Here is a 17,036-nt window from a genome sequence, read left to right on the forward strand (position 1 = left end):
GATTTTAGTTTAAAATTGGTATTTCCTAATGGCCTATTTTCCTGATAATTTCCTGATCCTATTGGTATAACATTTCCGTTAGTAGGGTCTCTACAATCTCTGGATTTGAGTCTTTAAAGGGCAGATGTGGTCACTACCACAAAAGGTGACAGACGTTTTCCATAGGTCTATGCCACATCCTTTCAGCAAGTTACCCACTGCTCAGCTGAATACACGGAAGTAACCTAGATCAGTGGGTGTCAGGTGAATTCTTTTCCTGTCTAATTGAAATCAAATCTTTAGACCGGTGCAAATAAATCTTCATGCACTGAATACGATACAGGTTCTTTCAGATCAGAAGAATGTGTCAGAAAATCATATAGTATTTCACACAATGAACCAGTAGATTTGCTTGTGCCAAATGGACATTAAGTGAGTTTAACGAAATCATTCTCCTTTCTTAAGCTACAGAAGCAGCAGAAACGTTCAATTTTCCATTAGGATTTTTACCTGAGAAGTAGTACTGGTTCTAGACTCTGGGCTGCCACTGATGTCTAAATTCTCTTACAGTGTACACACGAGAATACCTGAAACACACACGCGCACAATCAATTACTAGATAACTGGGGTCAAGTATATTTTTAAAGTTACTCAAGCCTTACCTTTGCTGTTGCCCTCGCACGGAATTCAGGACAGCCATTAACAGTTATCGTTTCATGCATATATTGATACACCTAAAATGTTCACATAAAAAGAAGAATGTGTAAGAACATTAAGAATAATAATTCTTTTATTGCAGAAAGAAAATTATATTTTCACTGTAGGAAAAAACTTCTCTATTGCAAAATAACATAGGTCTGATGTTTAGGAATGTACCTAATAGCACTCCTTAAACAACAGATATTATTACTCATTGTGATTTTAGATACAATTACAGAAATCATTAAAATGTAGTAGGGGCCGGGCGCGGTGGCTCACGCTTGTAATCCCAGCACTTTGGGAGGCCGAGGCGGGCGGATCACGAGGTCAGGAGATCGAGACCACGGTGAAACCCCGTCTCTACTAAAAATACAAAAAAAATTAGCCGGGCGTGGTGGCGGGCGCCTGTAGTCCCAGCTACTCGGAGAGGCTGAGGCAGGAGAATGGCGTGAACCTGGGAGGCAGAGCTTGCAGTGAGCCGAGATTGCGCCACTGCACTCCAGCCTGGGTGATAGAGCAAGACTCTGTCTCAAAAAAAAAAAAAAAAATGTAGTAGAAAAAAATTGTTTCTTGTAAACTTCCAGGGATGGGATTATAAAATCTTTGTATCTATGGTAAAATAAATTGCTTAATCTTAAACTAAAGTACAGAAAAAAAAAAAACTTAAAAGATGCCTTGAGGAAGATGTTTGGAAAAAAGTAACAAGGTTAAATGTGTTGGACTATATGTTCATTTTGGATTTAAATAGTATATGTAAAAATTTATTGCATAATGCATAGCAATAAAAGTCCATTTGGTACTAGGCTAGAGTACTTTTGGGGAGTGATCCATTAGCTATTTAAGTAAAAAAGGAAAGGGAAAAACTGCAATAGAAGGTTTAAAGGTTTTTTTCTTCCTTTATATTAATCTTATTTTACATGCTTAAGTCAAAAATTAAATAAGTGAATCCAACATTTGATTAATTTACCCATTCAGCAACTATTTGTTGAGTGTCTGGGACTAATCTCTTCCCTACATTTTTGACTGGCTCATAATTTCTCAAATACATTTGGTTGAATCTCCACTAACGCTGACTCGTCTTTCCCAGGTGACATGGTTAGAAGGAAACTGACAAAGTAGTCTGTACTAAAAAGGGAACAGTGCAATTCAGAATCTAACTTTTAGCTCTGAATCTCCACTTAACAATTATGAGGTGTTCAATTTCTATGGGAAATCTGAATGGAGACAGGAACAATTTTCCAGAAGATCATTTATGGAATCTCAGATATATTACTGCAAATTCTCCAGGTTACCTGAACAGCTGCTAAATGTACTTCCAGATTATTTCCTTGGAAATGCATTATTTTGTTTCATAGAGACAGCCTTTCCAAAAATAAATTCTACTATTTGCTCTAATAGCCCATTTCAGAGGAGGATTTTCCCTGCCCTGCTTCTCTTATAATAAACTCTCTCAAATCTGACCCTTCATTCCACCCTAGCTCATTATCTCTTGCTGAAAGCATTGCATTAGTGTCTTAATTGGGTCTCCCTGCCATCAAACAATATATACTTTGGTGATCATCAAGTACCTACCTGACCATGTCCCTACTGTGCTCTTGGCTGTCTGCTGCCCTTACTGCAAAGGTGATAAGGGCAAATACCTACAGGAGCCAAGCCACAGATAATAATGCTGAACTCAGCCTTCTCTCTAGTTCTATTTTCCTGTCTTCTTTTCTCCACCCCCACCATTCCTCAAACATATTGAGCTCTCCTAGTTACTTAGGTCTCTACACATGCCATTTACTCTGCTAGGAATGCCCTTCCACCTGGCAGACTCTTATTCATCCAAATTTAATATGATGATAAAAGGTCAAATTCAAATATTGTCTCCTCTATTAAATGTTTTCTGCCTCCCTCAAGTAGAGTGAGTCTCTCCACAGTTCCTGGTCATCTGAATTTGTTTGAAGTTATTCTGGTTAACATTGCCAGGGAAAGTGACTTTGCCTGCATCCAAGAATGTTTATGAAGACAATCATTTAGCAAATAATTGGAATATTGTCTTCAATTGAATAAAACAAAAGGTAATTTTGTAAGTGTTGGAGATAAATACCTGTACCTAATAAATATCACAGATTAAGAATAATTAGCCTTAAGATCCCAAATTGATTTTGAATTAGAAAGTGGGATATTCAAGGATCAATACTGTGTAGTAGATAATTTCACAGACTCTGAAGATGGCTTGGAAGCAAACCGTAGCTGTACCATTTAATTTTATGATGTTTGTCAGTCACTTGATTTCTCTGATCCTCAATTTCCTCATTTTAAAAATGTGCCTTAAAATAGTAACTTCTAGGTCTGTTATGAGGATTAAATAAGAACAGTTTGCCATGTTTAGTATGTTTCCAAAAGTTAGCTATCATTGTTATGCTGTTGCTGGCATTTGATGTTTCTCATCTTATTTGACCACAGATCTTCTGGGGAAAATCTCCTAAGATAAGCAGTTTGTGAACATTCTTTACATAGAATTGATCAAGGGCTGTAGTTCTCAACTGGGGACAATGTTGCCCTTCAGGAGACATTTGGCAATGTCTGGAGGCATTTTTGGTTGTCATAAATGGGATGCTACTGCATCTAGCATGTGGTGGCCAGGGATGCTGCTAAATTCCTACAATGCACAGTGAAGCCTCACAGAACAAAGAATTATCTGCCAAAATATCAATAGGGCTGAGATTGAGAAATCCTGATCTAAGGAATTAAGCTATACCTTTTCTTCTTATATGCAATGATTGGTAAGCTGTAAAAACAGACTTGGATAGCACCGAGTAAAGTCTCTTGTAAAACATTCAATAAATATTTGTTGGAGTAAGTTACCATAATTCTGGTATATATTTAATGAGAAATCACCATGGGCCAAATGTAATGCTAAGCATTTTATATCTATGAGCTCAATTAATTCTCCTAACTTCTTATCTGGGCACTCTACACACAAAGACACTGATTCACAGAGGTAGGAACATACCGATGACCACACAGCTAATTTGTTGCAGATTTGGTACAGCAATTCATCTCTATCTCCCTTCAAAATCTTTCCTCTTTCAACCATATCAGACTTTCTTATATTAAAACAGCATCAGATCATTACTATTTTGGCAGCATTAGTGTGAACAAAAACTTGCAGGTGTTATGAGAATTTCTTTATATTTTGAATAAAGGAATCTAGGTTTTATATAGTGGCTACCATTAAACAAGTGAGGGCTGCAAATATACAATGCAACAATTCTGAAACCAATAAATTGATTAGTCCAGAGTGAAATATCATTTTAATCTTCCTTATGATTATAATATATGAAGATTTAGTGGAATGAATCCAATATAATTGCTAGTCTTTTTTTTTTTTTTTTTTTTTTTTTGGTCTGCAAAACACAATAGATTCTGATTAGCTGGTTTTCAAAAGTGAGCTGAAGAGGACATGACCTGGTCGTAGAGTCAGGTCAAATCCTGGAGATATTAATTCTATTTCCATTAGCTGTGTCACCTTATGAACTTCCATAGCCTTTCATTTCCTAAGGCGCAAAATATATCCATGCCTATCTTATTTTTCAAGGACAATTTTTAAAGTATTTGTAAAAATTTGAAGCAAGTTTTCATGGAAAGCCAAAGTATTTTACCAGATACCCTGTGAGAGTTCTTAAAGGGAAAACAGAAAATAGTTGTATGTGCTTTAATGAGGGGCTTATACGTGGGGCTTATAGACTCCTGAATCCTTTGGGTCCCAAGATGTATGATAAACTTCAGCTACAGCATTTGTAAGCACATTTCATTGGTAAAATGGGTTTTGTTCCTAGTGTAAGCCAAATAATTAATAGAAACTCATAGGGGTTTTACCTTATATCTCAGCATTATTAATTTCCTAACCTTGAATAAATCACACAGATTCAATAGCATTTTGCATGTTTAGAACTTATTCCAAGCTACTGAAAATTGAAAAAGATTAACTTAAAAAAAGCAATAAAATTATAGTGAGTTGGTTCAGAAAGTTCATTTATTCATTTGTTCAGCTAACATTCATTTAGGAGCAGTTCTAGTCAATGTGTTAGGCACCTGGGCTAAATTATGAAAGTAAAAAATAATGGTAGTTTTTAATTAATGTTTGAAACAATATTAATTTTCACTATAGAAGGGCTGTTTTCAGTTAAGTGAAAAATTTCCATTTTAGTTTTCTTTATATTTAAATGAAAATAGAATACTTTTTCTGGATGGAAATTTTATCCCTGAGAGAATAACAAGTATAAATGAAGTACAAGCTTCACTTTAATTTATTTACCAAGTTTACATACACAGGTCATGCAAACATTATCACTATATAAACTTTACATTGTATAGTTCGTCTTGATCTTGAAAACCCTAATTGGTATAGAAAGGTAGGTAAGGGATGACAAGACTTTATTGTGAGTTTCTCATTCTGGATCTCTTTTCTACATGACTTTAAGTAACCTACTATCTGTTTACCTTAGTGTCTATTATGTAAAAGCCTATATTCAAAGAGGCAATCAAAGAAGATAAAGTACGTGACTTCATAAACCATAACCCATTATTTTTATTATGCTTTTATTCTAATAGCTGCTATTGTTTCTATTATTACTATTATATATACATATATATACACACAAGATGCAATTGGAAAAGTGCCTTTAGAATTTAGTTGCTTAGCCAGCAGCAAGTTTTAGAAAACTTTGAATTTAAAGCTAGATTTTGATTTTTTTCTCTTCTACTTTTATAGTAGAGGTTTATTGCCTTTTGTATTTGGATGCTATTTAAAACTTTCTGCTGAGGCAGACACTAGACAGACTCATCTCACACAATCCCCAGTTTCAATCACCTTCTCCTAGTGTTGTCTGACCATATGACCCAGTTCTGTCCAATGACAATTCAATCGGAAGCAGGTGAGAAGCTGCTGGGAAAGTGTTGCTTTCATGGTGCAAGTGCTGTCTTTTCCCTGTCTTCTACTTCTTGTCTTGTGTGTGGATATTATCAGCTGTAGTGGCAACCTTCAACTTCAGAGACAAGGACCAAGGAAATGTACAGATGTCAGTTCTGATTACATGGAACTTCTAAATGCATGCAAACACCTGCCTATCTCTGAATTTGTTATAACGAAGAAAAGCATTCTTGTTTAAGCCACTACAGTTGGACTTTCTGCTACTTTCAGCCAAAAAAGTTCCTGATTGCTATATTCCTCAAGTAAATGTTATACAGAACTATGCTATCTTTAGGGTCTCTTTTCTTCTGTTCCTTCCAATTCTGAAACTTATAATTTTTTCCATCAGAAATTAGTGCAAATTTGTTAATATGAGGGCCTACAAACCAAAAAGATAGCCTAAAATCACAGTTAAAAAAAAAAAAAAGAAACTCTTTGAAAAACACTGTTAAAAAAAATGAAAAGACAAGCCAACTAGCCGAAAATGTTTGCAAAACATATATCTGATAAAGGCTTCATATCCAGAATCTATAAAGAACTGTCAAAAGCCAAAAAGTAAACAACACAATTAAAAATGGGTCAAGTATTTGAACAGGTACATTATCATGGAAGATATATGGGTAGCAAATATGAAAAGATACTCAACATCATTAGTCACTTGGGAAATTTCAAATTGAAACCATACTTAGATACACCTACACACTTATTAGAATGTGTAGGTTAAAAAAAACATACTGACAATATCTAGCGTAGGTGAGAATGTTGGAGAACTAGAATTTTTTTTTCTTTTTTTGAGACAGAGTCTCACTCTGTCACCCAGGCTGGAGTGCAGTGGCACTATCTCGTCTCACTGTAATCTCTGCCTCCCAGATTCAAGCGATTCTGCTGCCTCAGCCTCCTGAGTAGCTTACAGCCGTCCACCACCACACCCAGCTAATTTTTTTGTATTTTTAATAGAGACGAGGTTTCACCATATTGTTCAGGCTGGTCTTGAACTCCTGACCTCAAGTGATCCCATGGCCTCGGCTTCCCAAAGTTCTGGGATTACAGGCATGAGCCCCTGTGCCCTGCTGAAGAACTAGAACTCTTGAACATTTCTAGTGGAAATACAAAATGGTACAGCCATTTGAGAAAACAGAGTAACAGTTTCCTGCAAGATTTAACCCACATTTACTGTAAGATCCACTCATCTGCTTCTAGCTATTTATCCAAGATAAAGAAAAAGTTATATTCATACAAAAACAATATGGAAATACTTATAGCAACTTTATTCATAATTGGCACAAACTGGAAACAACCCAAATAGCCTTCAGGTGTGAATGAATAATTAACTGGTGGTAATAGCCATACAATGGGCTACTTGGCATTAAAAAGGAACAACTGGCTGGGCACAGTGGCTCACATCTGTAATCTCAGCACCTTGGGAGCCTGAGGCAGGAGGATCACTTGAGCCCAGGTATTCTAGACAAGACTTGGCAGCATAGTGAGACCCCATCTCTACAAAATTTATTTAAAAAGCTACAACTACTTATATATACAGCAGTGTAGATGAATCTCAAATGCATGTTGCTAAGCAAAAAAAAAAAAAAGCCAGACATTATAATGATTTTATGTGACACTTTGAAAAAGACAAAACAATACGGATAGAAAACAGATCAAAGGCTGCCAGAGGCTAAGGTTGGGGACCAACACATTACCAAGTATGATGAAATTTTTGGGAATGTTGGAACTGTTCTATATATTCATAATCATGTAATGATTACATGATTGCATGTGATTATTACAGCTCTTAGAACAACACACTAAAAAGTAGAACTATTACTGTCTGTAAATTATACTTTGAAAGACTGACTTTTTAAAAATCAAAAATATTTTTTAAGACATAGGAAAGTAGAAAATATTTTAAAGAGATGAAAATATTCAGAAACTTAATCATGATTTCAGAAGCTATAAATAAGGGTTTGAAACATAAAGACATATATATCTAAGAATGTATTTCATGTAACAATAACATGACATTCATCCTCATTCCACAAAGTTTATAAGCATGGAAAACAGTAGATCTATTTAATGCATAAGAACATCTCTTTAAAACATAGGATGCTCCAGAGACTTTGTAGTGCCTCGTTATAGATGGGTTGGCTACTAAAATGTCAATAGAATTACAATTAGCATCATATAAACCCCTCTCTATCAATGACTGGAAAAAAAAAAAGTAAATGCTTCAACAACAAAATGACATTAGACCAAGTTATCTCAAGAGGGAAAAAAGTGAAAAGACATATAATAGGCATTATCAGAGCAAATGAAAGGACACATGGGAAAATGATGAGGTCTAAATCTTAGCACATTATCGTGTGCATTAAGCCTTGTTAAGTGTATGGCTTTTCTTAAAAAGCAAGTAAGAATGGTTTTTTAATAAGAAAAAATGTAAAAATTAAGATTAATATCTATACCTATCTATACTTTTTTAATGGATTTCTTGATTTTTCTGATTGGGAAACTCAGATAAGAGTTGAATAAAGAAAAATTATTTGATGTGGTATCTGACTTTAAAATATTTTAAAATCTTCATTACATTAAAAATAAAAATTTAGCTCCCCACACTCTTTTACAATTATAGGCCACCTGGGTAGTTGGACAACATTCATAATATTAAGCCATAATGTATTTATCACAATATAATAATACTGCAGGCTTCTTGAAAGCAGATTTTAGGCCAAGGGAGGTATCTAAAATGAATTTGGGGATCATTTGAGGCTCTAAGTTTAATTGCATTCAGTGGAATGGAGTCCATGCCTGCAAAATTAAGTGCCCTGATGTAAATGTACATACTGTACTTGATGTGACTAGAATAAAATAGAAATAGAGCTTAAGACACCAACAATTTGGTCTGCTTATTTTAGGAAGTTTTGTGAAAATAACTGATTCATCTACTAAGGAAGAGATGTTTTAAAAATATCTATTTATTGTCTTTTCTCCTTTCATTTTGAAAACCTGGCAGCCACATATAAATTTTATATATTTAAAGCTATAGCTATCCATATAGCTTTCATATATCTTTTCTATATGCTTTTGTAACTGTGGAAAATATTGTTTAAAACTGTAGTGTTAGAATTCCTATAAACTAAAAAATTTAGGGTATGGAATTCACTGCCTGTGGCCAGCCATTTTTTGCAAAAAAAGAAAAAAGAAAAATTAAATGGCAATGGTACAGACTGTTTACAAGTCATGTCTACTACAGTAAGATCGTCAAGGCTCAAATCGATCCAGTGAGAATCCAAGAAGGATAGAATTTCCAGAGTACTATCTTTCTACATTTCTCTGCAGCCATCAACTTTGATGAAAACATGTCACCTGTCGGACAAGAAAAAATACTGACAGGTATAAAGAAGCAAAGGACAACATCTTTGTTAGGTCGAAATCAGTTATAAAAGAGGGCTCCACCATTAAAGCAGATATTTGATAGTATTACTGGTAAAATAAATGTGGCAAATTGGTTTTACCAGTTGACAAACTCTAGGAATAGGTCAAGGTCTTGGAGAGGAAGCATTCCTCCTAGGTTCAGTGGTAACTGTGCCATGTGAAATACTTTCATGTCCTCAAACAAGGACGAAAAACAAATGAACTCTCCAGTTTTTAGTCACAAAGGACATACAAGACTTTCGTGTAGGCTGTTAGCTCCATTACTTTCATTGTTATTTTAAACCATGCTGATGCAGTGTAAAGTGCCTTTGGCTACAAAGTGCTTCCTTTCAGCACTGAAGAAGAAACTTCAGTTAACACTCATTAATATATCACTATTGTCTTCAAGAAACAAAATCAGCCTACGTCTAGACCCTACTACTTCAGTCGTATCCTGACAAGATGTATCTGACAGCCAAGTTATTAATAGGATGGCAATATTTATAACTAAAAACAAAACAAAAGAAAACAAAAACTCCACTGAATTTGACGATTGAAAACAAATGTGATGCAAACGTGATACTTTGGGATTAAAAACTTCCTGCCCACTGGCACACATTTTAGCTTCTGCACACCTGTTTATTAGTTGCCCCAATATCCTTATGGAAGGAAGATCTGCCCATGTGGTTGATCAGCATGCAGGAACTGTACAAGGTCATGGCTTTACTAGTGGTATTAATAGTGTCTTTCAAAGCTTGGCTCTGTGAGATACACCTTCTTCTCTTTCTGCATCCATGTCACAGGAACTTAGGTGGGGGTCCCTGCTTGGAGCCAATATAGCTAGTCTTCTCATTTTATATTCCACCTTCTAGGCCAAGCCAGATATCTTAGATTCAGAGTGGAGTAAAAGAGACGGTTTACTTAGGCATCTGGGCCCAGTTTTCATTTTCCAATCTATATTTTATCAGAAAAAGCTTCACTAGAGAAGATCTGGGTGCTTTCCATGCTGATAACAAAGTGGTACTTTGTTTCCCATTTGGTTATGGCCCTTGTATCTGGCTTCCTTTGGTAGTAATCCCTGAGAAGGAAGGACCAAATGCGGAAGAGGATTTGAGCACTACTGGGCGCCTGGATAGAATACCATCTTAATAGCACTGAAACCTCATGTCTACTTCTTACAGCCCACAAGCATATTTCTGAGCTCAACTACATGACTCAGACATTTTGCTTCAATGTGATACATGCCATTTATGATTTGCTTTAAAGGACATTAACTAGACGACTGCAGATATAGAAAAGTCAAATTGAAATTATTCATAATTTATGACCAATCTCATGCTTAAAGCCAATTTCTGTGAAAATGGTATTACCGGATTGAAGAAAAATGTAGTCTCAAGTTGCAAGTCATCTCCAATGCTTAGATTAGATGAAGATGAGAAGGATTTTGGACACAGTGATGGCCTTAAATATCTAACCATCTGCCTAGCCAAGTTACAAAGAAACTGGGCCTTTTTCTGAAATGATGTTTATAGATTAAGTTTAATGAGAAGGACACATGAGAAACGTCTCCAACACTCTGCCCCTTAAATGATGAGTAAAGGATGGGGAGACCCTCTAGGATGGTATTCTAGAAATACTTAACAGGATTAAATGTCTCCTTGTGCTTGACAGTAAATGGCACATCCTTTTATTTGATTCTGGCTTTGTGGGAGCTCAGTAGGGAGGCATCAGGACTGTAGGTACAGAATATAGCACAGTCCTCAAAAGTCTCTACCAATTTTCAAATGTCCAGAAGCTATTTATATCACTTGTTTTAGGTAAATTAAAATGACCATGCCACACACTTAATTTTCCAAAGTAAATAGAATATACTTTACTCAAATTTATAGTTTCAGAACTAATTATTCTATTATATCAAAGCAGAATAATTAGTTGTGAAACTATAAAACTGAAGAATGACTATAATTTTAAAGCTATGCTATTAACCTTAATTTCCCTACTTATTTTTATAGTTGGTTTATATTTCCTAGTGGCTCTTAACATATATAACTTTAATAAAGTAGTTCACATTAAATAACTTGTACAAATCATTTAATAACTTCAAGGAAAAAATGAAATCACAAATAACAGGGTGTTTCTACTCTACATGGCAGGTGGCCAAGCCACCAAGAAGAAATTTCTTTGTTTTTTTTTTTAAGTTGTTCAAAAAAAGAATTCCCTTAAGGCAGCTGTTCCCTGTCTTGTCCTTGTTACACAGTCAGAATCCTCTGTGACAGGAAATGCCTGAGCAAAACTTTGGGAAGATGTCGTTTTCAATTAGCATAGCACCATTCAAAGTGACTGAATTATCTTTATTTGCTTAGTTTGGGTAAAATTCAAACAAGGTTTGGGGCTTCAAATATGCCTTAATTTTTACTGTTTGGATTATGTTGATGCGAAATTTTATGAAGGATTGCGAAGTGCTTAGATACTGGCTCAGCAGACTTGAAATTTACTAGTGTACTTAAAAGTTTGCAAGGGTTGCAAAATAAGGTTTACTTTTTAAAACAGGTCTTTATCAGGTGAATATATTATCTAGGAACAATTAGGGATACATTGTCATTGTCATAGGAGTCATATCAGCTAATCAAATGAACACTGAGGAAAAAATTTAACTCAGTGAATAAGAGCCAACTTGATTATTCAGTTGATTGAATTAAAATTATTATAGCTAATAATAAGGTTGCCAGATGAGGCAATAAAAATATTGGATGCCCAATTAAATTAGAATTTCAGATAAACAATGAATAAGTTTCTAGCTTAAGTGTGTTCCATATAATATTTGACACACAGTTAATACTGCATCATAAATGAATTAAGGTTAAAAACAAGACATAGTTTGGGAGGTGAGAGATGTTAACAACAGTGAGTATAATTAGGGAGCAAACAATGTAATTTGATGACAGTAGGCTCAGGTTACAAAAGACAGGAAGAGGTCCAGTTTGACGGCATGGTAAAAGATGTGGGTTAATAAGTTTGATTTCAGACAATGTTGTTTGAGTCATTTTGTGATCTCTAGGAGGAGATGTTCAGTAGACAGCTGAATATGGAGGTCTAAAGCTCAGAGAGAAAATGTAGGCTATAAAATATAATTTGTGAGTTATTTCTTTGTCAGAAGAAGCCTTTGTGTATACTTTACCCTCTAGGAGAAATTGAGAATGAGAAAATGAGAGAATTTTGAGGGGCTCCAACATCTATTTATGTCATTTATAAGCCCAGCCTTAATCATATTGAACCTATTGAGCCAAGGCATCTTTTTTAAAAAAATTAAATAACTCACATGTACTCCTTTTTAAGTGGATTATATGTAGGGGGAAACAAATAACAATAAAACCCCAAATTTTTAAGAAATGATTTTAAAGTAAAAGTAATTCCTATACACTATAGAAAATATGTACAATATAGATATATATAAGCAAGAAATGAAAATGATTTATAATTCCATGCCAAAGGACAACCACTATTAACAATCTATCATACTTACTTTTAATCTGTTCATTAGTTTTTTAAATCAAGCCAATCATTACATACTTTTTATAATCTAATATTTTGTTTTCTTTATTTTTTACACTATTTGGAAATTATGACATGTGAGTACATATTAATGCTTATTCTACTTAAAGCCTCATATTACTCCAATTTGGATGCATCATAATTCATTTAATCAATCCTCTAATGAGGTGCTTTTTTTTCTTACAATCTGTACAGCAAGAAATAACCTTGAATATCTGTGTTTTGTAAGTGTGAGAACATCTCTTTATGATAAATTCATTGAAGTAGATTACTGAGTCAAAAGTATATGCATTTCTAGTGTTGATAGATATTGGTATATTGCCCCTTTGGTAGAGTTTTGGCAGCCCAGTATGTGCCAATAATAAGGGCAAGAGATGAGCGAAGAAGCAATCCACATCCCCCATGGAGAGATAATATGTGGCCCAAACGCCCATCAGTGGGTGAATGAATAAGCAAATCGTGGTATATCTATATAATGGACTACTATTCAGCAATAAAAACAAATTTTCTATTGACTCATGCAACAACATAGATAATCTCAAAATAATTCTTCTGAGTTAAAGAAACCAGACAAAAAAGAGCCTACACTATATAATTTTATATGTGTGTTTAAGTCATAGGAAGATTTTTAAAAATTTTAGTGCTAGGTTCACGGAGAGTTGTACAATATTCTACCTACTGTCCACAAATTACAGGTAGAAAATAAAGCAATGCCAAGTTCATCTTTCATAATCTGTTACTGCACGGATTGCAAGAGGTTTAGAATCATGTTCAATACTGAAATAAAGCTTAGTATTTCAGAAAAATTAACATCAATGAAAGAATGGATATGAGACAAGTCATTCAAATTGCAACACAAAATGTTGCCAAACTCATAGTCCGGATAGATGCCAACTACTCTGGCCTTTTCCTTTAGCAGAAGGATGACTAAAATAGTGCCTCAAGCAGCAGAGTTACCATTCTGTAGCTCCGTTGTCCAGCATCTGTCTGTTCTGATAGAAATCACTTTCCTTTCCTGAAGAGGGAGTCTTTACAGCCCTCAACAGTTAATTCAGGATAGTGAATGGACCACTTCAGCCTCTCAGTAATGCCGGCAGGAATCAAAGTCTTCAGAACCCAGAACAACTGGATAAACTACATCATTCTGGAACCCCGAGCAACTGGATAAACTGCACAGGAGTGAATAGAGAGCTGAAGTTTTCAGGCTTTCATGCCTGTTGCAGATACTCTTGATGCCCAGCAGCACTTTCATTTCTGACATCACACTCTTTTCTGCCACCTCCTTTAGTAGATCTTTGATTGTGGAAATGTCGTCTGAAAATGCTATGTTTGCATTAAGTTTCTTTTGAATGTTCTTCACTTCATCAACTAACCTTGAGAGAACTGCCTCTTGCTCATGATCCACAAATAGGTTCAGGTGCTCACATTTAGAGGAGGATGTCTGTATCTGGTTTTTCACCCTATTTCTCCGTTGTAAAGGTTTTCTATCTTGAGTGGCTCCTAATTTTGGAATGTCTACAACTTTCCTTTCCAGAGACTTAATGTAACTGCTGAGCCTCTTCTGGTGATAAGAGGCAGCTTTCTCTCTGGGCTTCAAGTGGTGACTGACCCTGGTGGTCAGGGGGCTGAGTACACAGGAGATGTCGCACCTCTAGGTCTTCCTCACAGAAAAGGGTCAGGATCCGATAGTGCTCCTTGCACAACACATTGGTGCCTGACTCTTCATTTTGCTCCCGGTGAGGTGGAGTATCTTGGGAGTTTCAGTCGTCCTTCCCTGCAGGGTGTTGCTCCTGCAGTGCCCCTCTTGGCACTGGTGACACCGGACAGGCAAGGGAAGCTGTCTTATAAATCCACCCAGTGCTGCTGGATGGAGGAGTGACAGAAGTTGTGTCCACATTTGATGGTGACGGGGTCACTCATGTAATCCCGACAGATGGGGCAGTTGGCTTCTGCCTGGAGGCCAGGGCTGCTACAACCGCCACTGGGCCATGAATGAAGGTCTGGACTAAAGTGAGTTTTCTTCAGGAAGGTTTAGTTGTGCAGATACTCTGCAGTGAGAAGCAGATACACCCTGAGATGCCACTGCCTTTACTGTCCTGACTGTCTCCTTGTCTTAATTAGTCCACATTGATGTCCCAGGGAGCCACTGATCCTTGGTTGCAGAGCGAGGTGCCCAGAGGAGCTCTGCTCATAAACTGCAGACAATCTCACATTTGCTGGGCAACTAGCTGCCCTTGGCAGCCCAGAGGATATAAAACCAATCTCAGCAATTATCTTGGTCAGAAAACAGACATGACTTAAAGAGGGCTAGTTCCTGGAGCAGGCAGCTCTGTGAGGCAGGTCTCTGAGAGTTGTCTCTGAAGCCAGTCTTGCACCAGATTGTATGTAACCTGATTTTTCACTTAAAATATTGTGAACACTTTCCCCACTAATTAAATATTCTTTTACATTATTGTAAAGGAGCCATCATCAATGTGATGGTATTAGAATCATTTAAAGACTTTTAACATAATAGTTGTGTGTCCTTCAAAATAGATCTCAAAATAGAGAAATAGATGACTTGATTATTTTCCAAAGAACTTACCAGATAGTTGAGGTTATAACTGTCTCAACTATCACCAAGTCCTTCAGCTTATACTAACCCGATGGAGAGTGAGGCACAATTTGGTAATCTGTAAAGCCTGCAAAAAGAGTTTCAGTGTATTTCACAATTTCCAGGAATCTTTTAAAATTATGGATCTTAACCTTTTATGTGATACAACTGTATACCTAGGTCTGACCTCTTTTTTTTTTTTTTTTTTTTTTGAGACGGAGTCTTACTCTGTCACCCAGGCTGGAGTGCAGTGGCGCAATCTCGGCTCACTGCAAGCTCCGCCTCCTGGGTTCACGCCATTCTCCTGCCTCAGCCTCCCGAGTAGCTGGGACTACAGGCACCCGCCACCACGCCCGGCTAATTTTTTTGTATTTTTAGTAGAGACGGGGTTTCACCATGGTCTCGATCTCCTGACCTCGTGATCCGCCCGCCTCGGCCTCCCAAAGTGCTGGGATTACACTGACCTCTTTTCTTGAATTGATTATATTGAAAATAAGGACTACTACTGATTCTTTTTATTTGCAGTAATGTTGTATAAAGTCCCTGCAGAGACTAAATTAGCAAATTCTGAACCATTGTTTCTAGAGAAAATACATGGTTAGGTTTCTCTGAATCTCTGGTTACATTTTCACCAACAATCAATTCACAACTGTTTTATGAATGTTTTTTGTTTAAAGACATCTTATTTAATACATATTGTTGATTCGCTAACATTGAACTCAAGGCCAACAGCGCTATAATGCATGTCTGAACGAAGCTTATCTAACACATATTTTCTCTCTAAGGCACATCATCAACCTCGTGTACTGACAAACAGTAGATAGCACTTCAGCACTACGATGAGGGGCCATTTGAAACAGCAAAATCACCAAGAAAAGGCATAACAATGTGATGAATAAGGCACTAAATAGATGGCAAAAAGCCCACTTCATTACAAGTTGTTGTAACAGGAAGGCAGAGCATTGCCTTGTTCATCCTCAGCTGGGAATTTGAGTGCATACATTAGATGACTCAAATTTTTCTACAGAAAAAGAAGGTACAGAATTAAAGATTCCAGATTGGGCTTACCTTTACTTACACCATCCTGACTCACTGTTACCAAAATGCCAGACTATACTCTTCACAGAGAGGAGTTTTCCATTACATCTTTTCTCATGTGTTCTGTTACATTCAAGTTATGGTAAATGCACCACTCTTGGCTCTGTATAATTAATTTCACAAGATGGATGTCAAGACTATAAAACAATCACTAGGTTCTGATTTGTAGCCTAAGGTGGGCTCTAGCTCTCATGCATATGCAGCTTTGATAGAAAGAAAGAGGAAGGAAAGGAAGAAGATTTTAAGGATGCTGACTTAAGGCTGATTTCTATTAGAGTTCTACTTCAAGTTCATTATTTCAACGACTGAATAGACTCACAAATAATGATTTAGTTCTCTCCTTTCTTGTAGATTAAACTAGGTAATTGATATAGAGGCAGTAAATATGCATAATTAAACATACTTTGTTTATAGAGGTAGAGTCTAAATCAAGTTCTAAGATTTGATCTATGAAAAGGCAGTCAATGTGTCGGCTTAAAGAAGGGAGAAAGAGGGCACATAATCGCTTATCCAAAGGTGCATATAAACTTAGCCAAGCTGCAATTAACCATAGATTTTATTTGGCTTGAATTATCCAGATTTCCCAGGCCCTTTGACCTTCTATTCTGATGAGTGTTTAATTTTATGTCCTAATGACCATAATGGCACTGTCACCCAAGGAGGAGAGAAAGAAGACTCATAATGACCTCATTGGTAGCAACATGTGAAAAAATATCTTGATGTAGTCTATATGATGTGGCATTTTAACACAGT

At 36.1% G+C, this 17,036-nt stretch overlaps 2 protein-coding genes across 15 annotated transcripts in view; one reads left to right on the top strand and one right to left on the bottom strand.

Annotated features, from left to right (window-relative positions):
- The window catches only part of ACSS3 (acyl-CoA synthetase short chain family member 3), a 515,807-nt gene that overhangs the window by 65,639 nt on the left and 433,132 nt on the right, over window positions 1-17,036 (top strand). The window lies entirely within an intron of this gene.
- Window positions 1-17,036, bottom strand: part of LIN7A (lin-7 homolog A, crumbs cell polarity complex component) — a 149,200-nt gene that overhangs the window by 56,374 nt on the left and 75,790 nt on the right. Inside the window, exon 3 of the mRNA XM_055236874.2 lies at window positions 642-713. Within this exon, the coding sequence (XP_055092849.1) occupies window positions 642-713 (72 nt within the window). The remainder of the gene's footprint in view (window positions 1-641; window positions 714-17,036) is intronic.

Source organism: Symphalangus syndactylus, chromosome 13, assembly GCF_028878055.3.
Source record: "Symphalangus syndactylus isolate Jambi chromosome 13, NHGRI_mSymSyn1-v2.1_pri, whole genome shotgun sequence".
NCBI classification, from domain to species: domain Eukaryota; kingdom Metazoa; phylum Chordata; class Mammalia; order Primates; family Hylobatidae; genus Symphalangus; species Symphalangus syndactylus.